This window comes from Anopheles stephensi, chromosome 3 (assembly GCF_013141755.1).
Source record: "Anopheles stephensi strain Indian chromosome 3, UCI_ANSTEP_V1.0, whole genome shotgun sequence".
NCBI lineage: Eukaryota > Metazoa > Arthropoda > Insecta > Diptera > Culicidae > Anopheles > Anopheles stephensi.
Window position 1 is genome coordinate 1,799,996 of NC_050203.1, and position 11,330 is coordinate 1,811,325.

The 11,330-nt window shown below is 47.2% G+C and overlaps 1 protein-coding gene across 1 annotated transcript; it reads left to right on the forward strand.

The window, feature by feature from the left end:
* The first annotated feature begins 1,058 nt into the window (after positions 1 to 1,058).
* On the forward strand, positions 1,059 to 11,080 carry LOC118512154. The gene is made up of 5 exons (XM_036056194.1): positions 1,059 to 2,307; positions 7,609 to 7,833; positions 7,912 to 8,186; positions 8,366 to 8,536; positions 8,604 to 11,080. Exons 2-5 carry the CDS (start codon positions 7,668 to 7,670, stop codon positions 8,790 to 8,792), a joined length of 801 nt encoding a protein of 266 aa, XP_035912087.1. The 5' UTR covers positions 1,059 to 2,307; positions 7,609 to 7,667; the 3' UTR covers positions 8,793 to 11,080.
* The last annotated feature ends 250 nt before the right edge of the window (positions 11,081 to 11,330 follow it).

Here is an 11,330-nt window from a genome sequence, read left to right on the forward strand (position 1 = left end):
CTCGTGTGCAACATTCCATATTGCTATCCCTCTTTGCCAGTATGGCAATGATCGTCTGTGCTGCTCTGTCAATTCTTCCACTGCCTGAGTCGATGTGTATGCCTGTGTATGCCACTGCTCGACCGTGTAAACGCGCGGTATTGGTATGTATTGTCGCGTCGGTGTAGACTTGACAGGTACGGTGCCGGCACGTAAACAAACCATTGGCCGCAGTTGCTGTTATCGATTAGAATTGTGTTTAGGCAAAGCAACTTTGCCAGCCAAAACATCCGCGTCACGTCGAGATCGCTCCTGTATCGGAGGGACCGTCGCATTAATCAATTGTGTTAAAAATTTGCGGGAAAAACCTAGTGCAATGAAAGCCTTTGGCTCTCTTTCGGAGGCGGCGTAAGAAGCTTCCGGGTGTGTTTCGGAGCCGGCATCGGATACTATCGGAGTGTTTAAAGAGGCGGATGAGGTCTCTGAGGGCCAAAGCCTCTTTTAATAAATGATTTAAAAAAGAGCTGTTTTGTTTGTGAAGCAAATAGTGGCAAGGCGAAAGAAAACACATATCACAATACATACAAACAGCGTGATCACACACACATGTATACCCCTGGAGCGCAAACGCTCACACACACCACCCCATAAGCCCGAATCCGAACGTCCTCAGAATGTCCTCAGCCCATGTAAAAACGTCCTCAATTTTGTATGGCCGGCGGGCTTGTGACACAAAATTAGGACGTTGCATGCGGATTCGAGCACTTGTATGACGAGTGGGTACGCCGTCGATTTTGACACGTAGGCACAGTCGTCGTGCTCGTCACACCATCTGTTTTTCATTCCTGCACAAAGAGACAGTGTGCGCTCTTCGGGCCATTATCACCGTGAAATGATACGAGCGAGTAACGGGAGCGGAAAATCGCTCTCAACATACTCGCACACACATACACGGAAATCACGCGCTAGCTAGAAAGTATTTTGACAGTTCGGAAAACATGAACAACGGGCGCGTTACTTTCCAGCTAAAACGTAAACAAACGCCATTCGCTCTCATTCCTTCACGCGCGCTCTCACACTCGCATGCGCCTTGCTCTCTTGGCAACCGCTGTACTAAGAAGAGTGCGTGCGTTCTCTTAGTAGGCGTACAGCCAGTCTCACATTCTACGAACGTCGCGCAACCGAAGAGGACGCCAACTCGCAGCCAGCCAGGACAGCGCTAGAAGAGTGAAAGCAACCTTATCCCCGGGGCGGTCCATGCCACCAGCAACCAAGATATTACGAGGTGTTATCGCACACACCTGCGTCTCAGAATGTGTGCTTGAAGTGCTTCCATTTTGTGGCCAGCGTTAGCAAACATCACCGTGCTGCTTTTGTTGAGTGAAGCGGTGGCACTTGAAACAAGTCGTCCTCAGAGTATCAGTAGCCTGCGGTAGTGGCCTGGTCCCAGCGGTTTGTGAGTGCCTGTGTGTGTGTGTTACGAAATGCGAATAATGGCTTGACAGATGCGAGAAGAAGCCCCCCAAAAATCGTTCCCTGTCTCGGCTACGTCACTTCCGTCATCGTTATCGCGCCCGTGTCGCCCATGTCCGTTATTGGTTCGTGCGTAAATCTAACATCTTTTCGAGTGCCAAAACACGGCCCTTCGGTACACAATGCGTAGGTAGAAAGAGGCACAGTGTGTAAGTGTGGCTGTCAATCGCCGTTAGTGTGCTTCCCTTTATATCACGCGCACACCGTTCCCTTCGAAGAAAAGGGGGTGTGTTTTTGTAAAGTGCAAATTTTTTCCCATCCTCGCTGTATGTGGACGGGCTTGTGTGTGGGTGTGTGTTTGTGTGTGTGTGTGAGCAACGGTGAGCCTCGAACGCAGTAGCCGTGAGATGTGAGAGCGTGAGATTGAGTCGCATAGAAGCGCACGTGTTTGTGTGTGTGTGGAGAAAATGCAATCACATCGTCAAAGCAAACACGTCTTCCGAAGGGAGCATATGGAATGATGCTGTGTGCAGGAATCATAGTAACGCGACGCCTTTATGAACAGCTTGACCGCTGTTCGGCTTCCAACTGGCGTTGCTACCACCAAGGCTGTGAGGACAACCGCCGGCCATTCGTGAACGTGTAGTGTGCGTGTGTGTCTTTGCGGTGTAACGAATCTTTGCAGAGGAGCTCTCTATCCACCGATCAACAAACACGCTCCTGCTAAAGTCTGTCGTCAAACGGATGTACAGAGGACACTGCTGGAATGTTCACTACTCGTACGGCTGAGACGACCAACACTGGGCCATAGTGTGTATCCGACGGGAGCAAACATCTTCACAACAGCAACTTCGGGTTAGTAGTATAGATACCGCCTACTAGATCACTTTTTACACACAAAGCATTACGCCTACTTGGATCCCGGTCGGGTGCTCGGGTCGTTTTGACAATAAATTGTCCGGTGACAGTTGTCCTCTCCACCCTCCCAACCACAAGTCCTTGAGCCCATTCGAACCGACTGTAAAGCTTAAAGTTTTCCGATGAACGAAAAGAGGCGTAAACGGCCAAAATCCCGATGCCAAATAGACCTAAGCGCTCTGAACGCCGGCAGACAACATTCACGACGACGACGAAGGCGATTCCGGTGACCTGTTTGCATTTCAATTAGATTCCTTTTGTTGACGCCTCCGGAAGGCCAGTGCCGAAAAAATCGGCCAAAAATCGGTTGTCCCACACTGAACAACAAACTGTTCGGACTTCCAAAAGACTTTCCGGCGACTTTTTTCCTCGTTTAGTTTTTTTAATGCTTTGAAAAGCAAAGGCACACAGTGGATGCCTAGGTCGGATGGCGTGCGATATGACTGTAAAGTCTGCTCTACAAGACTCACACACTGTTACTGTGTTTTTCTTCTCGCTGTATGTATCTTGCCATTAGACAATACCTCCATCTTCCCACACGAGAAGCGTGCTGTGCCAAAGGAAATGAAATTAGAGCTTGCAAACAGAAACAACATGTTGTTGTAATCGATTGGGCGGATTGAGCTCTGTTGGAACAAGTGGAACAAGATCGTTCCGGATTTATTGCTAACTGCAATCGGAATGTAGAAGGTTGATGCGTTCATGCATATTTAAAATTTAATTTAAAACAGCACATGAAGTCTCATTCACATCCTCCTGCACTCGAAATGCGTCCTTGAAAGAGGAAGTAGCGTTTTGGGGCCGATGATATGATTAGTTATGACCAATTTCCTTTCCCTCGATTGATTGTGTTTGTTTGTATTTCCTTTTTCCCCACCGGAACAAGATTCTCAACGTTGTACGACTTTGAATTTTGATGGAGGTGATTCGATTTTTGCTTGAGGGTTTTAAGATAAAATATTGGTATAGCAAACTATTTAAATTTCATTATTTGGTTTCACCCCGAAGAAGTTTGGTCAAATTTCCCGACAAGCGTTAGATCAAACGTGCTGCTTATCCTCAACACTGGCCTAGCCGGCAAACAAACCGAGCGAATATTTACAAAACAGGCGCAATAAACAGTTTGGAGCTCTCCGTGCTGGACCTTTCCACATGTCCCGGGCCCAGTCTGATACAGAAAATTAAGCAATCGTCCACTGCTGCTACCTTCCGCCTTACTCCACATGACGAAGGTTAGGATATACATACGCTAGGAACCGTCTGTAAAACCGCCCCGAACGCTACTCTACTTTTCTTCCGAATCTCCGCTTTCCTATCCTATCCTAAGCTCACAGCAAACCACAAACACCCCAAAGCAAGGTGCTAGATAAATCTTTCGGTCTGATAAAAATAAACTCCAAAGCGTACGAGCGAACGAACGAACGAGGAACAAAATCCGGTCCGCTCCGTTCCATCTCAACGCCAATTTTCCTCCTTTTGTGCGATGGTCATTCGCGGGCCAGGCCGCCGGTCATTTTAATCCACCGTCAGCCGGCTTTACGGGACTGACTCACTGCTTTTCGGGGCCGCACCCGACACATTTTTCACCCATCTGCCATCAGTTTTATGACCCTGCTTATGAGCGAGCTGCTGGGAGTTTTTAATTTTGATACTGAAAAACTGGAACACAACACACACGCCACACGTTGTTGTTGATGATGATCGCGGTCGCCGATCGTGTGCGGCGGTAGCTTTGAGTTGAGTAGGCAGTAGCAGCAGTTCGTCATAATTTATCACGCCCATGTATCACCGGGCGGCGGCCTGTTGGTGTGAGCTGGGAATGAGATAGAGGAGGTACCATTTCTTTTCAGAAGGGAATTCGTTTTTAATTAAAATCAATTATGTTATATCCCACATGTGCTCATGAAGACTTTCTTTAGAGGCAGTTGGTTGGGAATTGCTATGTGGATGCGTTGTCATCGCTTTCGCTCGTAAGTGTCTTTCGCTGATCAATCTTTACGATGGTCTTATTCTTTCTGCATTACCGCCCTGGCCGTCTAGAGTTTGCCATTTCTCGTTTTCGTTACTTGATTAACCTACAGCTGGATAAAGGTAGTCTGGGAAGGCTTTAGAACTGGGAAATGCTACCAAGTTGACCGGAGTTGGGGTCAAGTCTTGAGAATGACCCAAACGTCTCTGAATGTTTTATCATTTGGTTGTATGCCATCCACAAGGGCAAAGGTACAGTACGCTAATAGCGATTAATGTGTAGAACATTTACAGTTTCATGATTCACAGACATCTGTAAGACATGACGATATTGATGATGCTCAGAAAAATTTATTTAAGATTCTGTGGGTCCCGAGGTGGGAAAAACTAATGAAGAGCTCTTGTTAAAAATGGGCTGATCCTACCAACTCAATGATGTGAGCAATCCAAACTGTACGTCTTTTTAGATCATTCCCTGGACAGAGACCCCATGCTCAGGCGCAATTGTGGTGTTGTGTAATTTAAGAGTCTTTCGACTTGTTTGACGTCGTAAAGAAATCCTTTCTTTATGCAATAACGTAGAGAAGTGGAATCTTAGTGGAGTCTTGGAATTTTCATTCCAATTTCTGATGTGATTCACTTCAGCCTCGAATTAACTGTACTCAGTTCGATTGCTACACCTTTCACTCCCGGCAGCAACATTGTTGTGGCTACGACTTTGTTGTTTAATCGATAGTCGTCGAACCGAACGAGGGCGCCTTTCGATTCCGGACGTCCCTTACACCCCTTCGATGTGCAAAAATAAGACAAAACAACACCTTCACACACACACAAACGCACGTCACACACCCAGGTGCAGTGGCCCCACCAGATGCACCTGCAGAGCCGATCCACCGATGGATGGATGGTAGGGTAGAGGCGACCTCGTCATCATTGTCGGCGTATGTCACATGCATACGTACTACGACAGTGCAGCAAGCGATGCCGCGAGTGATGGTTCGCTATAATTAGCCGCTGCCAAAATACCATGACCTATCCCATTCATCGGTCTCGGGCCTTGATGCTGCGGTGACGTACTTTTACTCTACATTAGTCTTCACGCACGGCTGTCTCGCGCGGTCCGACGCGGCACAACAAAGTCCATGCGAGCGAGCGGCGAAGAAGCAGTGGGACGAGTTACAGGGGAGGGGGAGCGAGGGAAAATGTTTCGAAAATAAAACCCACTTTAAACCATTTGTCGTAATTAAGTGTCGCGCGTAGGACAAAAACGCTTGCGGACGCTACGAGACGCTCGCTCGGTATGGCGAATTATTTGCGCACCATTTGCGTGCCGATGCGAGCACTGGGCTTGCCAAGGAATTGCACACTCACACACCCATTGGCGAAAGAAGATGGCCCGGTGCCGCAGATGGCTTTCTTTTAAAGGTTGCGATAGCAAGAAATGCCAATCGGAAGCAATAATCCAATCATCTGGTGGAAGGAACCTGGCAGGCGTAGACGTAGAGGGAGTAGCGCGCTTGGTGCTGACGTTTTCCGACAGAGGGCCCCATCGATCACTGTCGTTCGAACATTGACAGATTCCCGTCGTCAATGTGGGGCTTTAAGCGTCAGTTCTTAGGGGGTGGAGTAATCGTTGGGAAGAAGAGCATTCTGCTGGTGAAATCTTTCTTACGAGAGCTCTTATGTGGGATTATCCAGCAAATGATGCATGGATTAAATGAAGCACCTGTGGATGATGAATTCGCCTCAAAGTATGCATTTCGATTGACAATCCTTAAGAGCCACCTTATGACTATCCCGTTCGAGTATTAAACCTTCCCTATTTTAACCTCCTTTGTTCCCGTGCGAAGGAATTGCAATGAAATTTAATTAATCAATGAATTATTAATATTTATCCGCGATCCGCGCTGGGTGGTAAATCCATTTAGAAGAAAATTTAATTTCCTCCCTGAATGAATTAATGCACAGCAGCAGCACCACCGCCACCACCACACGCACTAACACGATTAATGAACTTTCGGTTGCAATTCTGCTGCAACCGGTGTTGCAACCACCCTGTGCTGGTGTCGCTGGTGGGAGTGCAAGCAGGATTATTATTTTTGGCCAGCACACCGCGTCGTACCGAAATGTTTTACCACCGAAAAGGCATACGTCACTAAATTTGTTGTGGCTTGCCTGCGCTCCATCAGGCGTGCATGGGATGGAACTTTGCAAAAACGGTGGGACGATGGGCCCAACGGCGCTATTTATAGCCCGACGTTGCATTCCATTGAGCGTCGGAGTTTGCTGTAATTTTCGGATGTGTGCAGTTTTGCAGGTGCGTAGATATGGAGTCCTGGAGGGTTTTCTGTCGCGAAATTATGCACTGATTACAGTTTGTGCTAGGTTTATGGACGTTCCGGAGAGCTAAAGCGGCGTGTGTTACATTTAATTTACTCTTACACATTTTAAACAGCACACCATAATCGCGTCCGCTACTGTGTGCAGTGTAGCGCCACCAGTTGCAATTGCACGTACGAACCGCTTTGTCGTATAAATTGTGTTTCTTTCCCTTTGTTTTCTGGCTCCGTTTTTTCTCCTGTCTCCCCGTTTATGCATTCCGAGCGCACATGCTGAAGCTGCATCATCAGCGAATCGGTTTACGTTCCATTGAATAATGTGGAAATAGTCGTGCCCCTAGCCCGTGCGTGCGTCTGGCACTGTACAGTGAGGCCACGGAGCCAGAAATAGTATCCTCTTCGCAAAAGGGAAATGGTGAATCGGCGGGATTTGGCAGTAAGCAGCAGCCTTGCAGCAGTGGCAGACATTTGTTAAATTGATCATGGCTTTTTGCACACTTTTCGATTCAATGCACAGTCGCTTCGCTTTCGGATATATTTTGATTGTTTTTGTACGCCATCCTTCCGCTCGTACTATGATCATTTTGTTCTGAGAGCTGCATACTTTAAGGCGCTGATAGGAACACCATTTTATGGCCACAAAAGGGGCAAGACACAAGACTCTTGGCACAGAAGCGGAGAATGTAACTCTCAAGTCACGTAGTGTCTGGTGCCGTGTCTCGCTTCGGGTTTAATTTGATGGCTTCCGACCTTCTGGGGAAGCCGTGGGAAGTAATTTTGATGTGACTAATCTTCACATCCGTAGAGCACCTAAAGGTACCTTGAAGTAATTGTGTTCCCTTTTCCAACTGAGTCTACAATTAAAAAACCATCCAACGTCTGCTGTATTGCTTCCTCGTCTTAATCATTATCGCGCACCCTCTCGTTGCAGGTTTGCAACAGCCAGCCACGGTAAGAAAGTCGTCGGAAACATCAGAAGACGGCATCAAAATGAGGATGGATGTGTTTCGATGGTTGCCCGGTGCCTGCGGAAGCCTTGGGCCGGCCCTTATTCCACCGGCCCACATTGCCGTGCTGTGGTACTTCTGGCAGAACTACTCCCGGTTCGTCGACAAGCGCTTCTGTTCCTGCTCCTGCTGGGATACTGTTTTCAAGGGTAAGATTTCCGTTTCATCCAGCGACGCCGCTCGCTTGTGTGTGTGTGGACTTTGTATTCATGATCCCATCCCCGCAGGAACGTACGAATCGGGCATCGCTTCCTACAAGCACATGTACTTCAATGCGACCCAAAACACGATGAAGATGTGGCTGCTGATCGTGGTCGGTGTGATCGCACTGTACGAGTGCACGAAGCATTTGGTCCAGCTGCTGCTACAGTGCAAGGTGCGCTACACGATGATTGTGCTGTTTCTGCTGTCCATCTTTTCGCACTATTACGCGTGGTGGGCGTATCTCAACTACTACAACGACGAGTACTACCACCAGTGGAACCATCAGTTGTTCTTTACCGTGAGTATCGAGTACTTTGTGGAACTAAGTTTCGTTGTAAAAATGTGGAAGTGTGTAATGTAATGTAGTCCTCGAATCATTCTATTACGCTTCCTCGCATGTGCACTGCATACATTCAGGCGTTTAAACTGAAGCATAGATGTTCCATAATGTTGATTGATTTTCTACCTTCTTTTCAGATTACCGAGCTCATATCAACCAGTGTCGTGCTGCATTTAGCAAACGTAGAAAGCCAGGTGACGGCCCGTAAAACGCTTAGCATCGTCGGCATAGCGCTACTACACATCCTGGCCAGCGGTGTCGACCAGTTCATATCAAACGTGTTTCGTGGGGAAGGATATCCCCATCAGGTAAGCGAGGCTTGGTCGAATCCGCCAGCGTTCCAGCTGCTAATAATGCCCGCCTTCTTCCGTGCAGGTCGTGCGGGATCTTGGCTTCATGATACCGGACGTGATGCATCTGCTGCTTCCACTGTGGCTGCTACGCCAAACACGCCTGGAGAGCTTCAGCACGCGACCGTTCTACCGTGACCGTAACTTGCGCCGGGACGTGGTGCTGATGTTCTTCGTCGTTACAGTATTATTCACGATCTGTTCGTTTCTCTAGAAGGAGGAGAAAAGTGGAGCCCAGGAGGCGTAGGCGGTTGTCGGACTAAGTAGCGAATGTTCTTCCCACCATACCAAGCGCGCGCGCGCGCGCTATTTTATCACCCACTAGTCATTGCACAGTCACACGTCACTTATCAACGAACCACCGTCCTCGAGATAAGGAAACTTTAAGCCAAATCAAAATCAAAATCGTAATCAACCCCCGTAACCGAACCCCGCTGCTGACGAAGGGACAGAGGAAGATCGATCGAACCGAACACAGACAGCCGGGCAGAGGCGAATTGTTGTTTTAATGGCTTTTTCGATTTTGCGATCGCCCGCCGCCACCATCATTAAGCTCAATTCGTGCGGCGCAAACGCTGCTCCTGCACACAGCAAACAGGCTTCCAAGGCATAGGCATCGCGGGTCAAGGGAACACATATCCAGCAAAAGAAGACAAAAAGAAAAAAGGACAGCGCGCAGTAGAAGCAGTAGCGGTAGTAGTAGGAAAAGCGGTAATCAAACAAGCACACATCATCATCATGTGGAAACTCTTATCAGTAGGGCACATTGGAATGCAGCAAGCAGCAGATTAGAGTGCGCTTGTTTTTGCGTGGAAGCGATGGAAAAACAAGGCTGAATTTTAGTGCGTCAATGCGCGGGCCTAGTGTCCCGCGTGTGAGCTTTTAATGTGCCGCCGCCGACGCCACTTGTTGCTCCAGTTATGCCATATCAGAGCGTGTGTTTGTTGGGCGTTTTTATTCGTTTTCGGTGGCCGCTGCATCTCAGCTAGCCCGTTGCGAGCTGTGCGTAGTTTGGCCGTGCGTATTGCATGCATTTAGGGGAGCTGCGATGCAAAGAGCAGTTTGCAGCTAGGACAGTTATGGCTTGTTTTACTTAACAAGACTGTTGCGTGTTGGAAGCGATAGAGAGGGAGAGCGAGCGAGAGAGGGAGAAGCGTACGATCAAGCCGAACGGCGGCCAGTTTTAGTATAAACGATAGTGGAAGTAGTGCAACTCATCCAATAATAGCGAGGGACAGCTACGGGAAGGGGGAAGCAGCTCGTGCTGAAACCAAAGGGCGACGCTAAATCGTACTAGAATGTAGACAATAAATAAAAGAAAATACAAGAAGATTTATAAAAGTAAGTAATAAGTTAGGACAACCCCGTTAGGAAAAACAACCAAACCAACTACCGCCTACAGTTAATCGCAGATATAAGGGAATTAAAGGGAACTTTAGGGAGCAGCCGGAGTAGGAGTAGTGTAGTGAGGAGAGAATAACAGAAGAAAGGAAACAGAACCCACGTTTAGATTAGCCCACGAGATTAGCCCGTTAGAAAAGAAGGCAAAAACCAGAGGAAAAAAGATGTATAAAAACGTATATATATATATTTATTATTATTATTTATACACCACTTCCAGGACAAGTTAAATGAGGCTCTAAAGTATGCAAGGGAGAAAGGAATTCTAAAAAGCAAAAGGTCGGCAGAGTATCGTTGAGTAGCGGCTATTCACTTTAAAAGTAGAAGCGCGGAGTAATCAATCTGAAACCGGTAGGAAACAATAAGATGACCACCAAACATGCTAGAAGAGATGAATAAGCTATCAAAGTAGCCATGAAATTGAAAGTGCTGTAAACGATTGCATACATTTAGGCGGGTTTATGTTTTTTTTATTTACAGGCGCCTAAAGTTATGCAACGCGCGTAAGAATGTAAATTCATGTTGGTATTTTTGGCATCTTATGCATCTCTTCTATGTGTTCCTGTGTGTGTGAGAGAGAAAGAGAGAGAGAGGGAGAGAGAGAAGAAAAAAAAAGCGAGAAACCCGATCGTAATCGTTAACGTACTTCCTTGCTTACGTTGTTTTTACTTCTACTATGTTCTGTTCGTGTGATAAAGGTGTATTAGTAGGACTCACGTACATATACATAATGCAACCAACTTATTATTAAACAAAAACCGAATGTGAAAATTTAAAAGAAATTGTAGGAAAACCGATGGGGGGAAAATGGGTGCAATGTAGGAGGAGGAATCGTTTGAATAGTTCGTAGGCAATAATAAAACAAAAACTGGCGAATGCGTTTTTCCTTTTGTTACCCAGGGAAAGTCGGTTGGTGTGTTATCCCGGACCGGAAAAATTCACCCTCCCAAATTGTTGTTACTTTACGCGAGAACAGTCAAAGAAAAACGAGTTGTAAAAGTATTTATTTTAGTTGTGGTAGTGAAAGCACACTCCCAGTTTCATTTTTTGTACCATCTCGAATAAACCACGGAAGCCCGAAACAGTTGGCGGAAAAAATAACAACTCTCATCCGTGTGTTTGAATTTGAATCCTGTGCCGTCCGAAACGCTTGCGACCATTTTCGAATCTAGTTTCAAGCAAAACGGAACACGTCCGGCCCGAATCAAGCAAGCCGAGAATGACAAATGACGCATCCGCGTACCAGGCGAACATGCTCCGAGGGAGGTAGCGTCCAGCTGGTACGATGCCCGGGGCTCACAAACAAACATCGCCGCCGGTTGCGTTGCTTATTCGTAAACTTTTTTCCAAC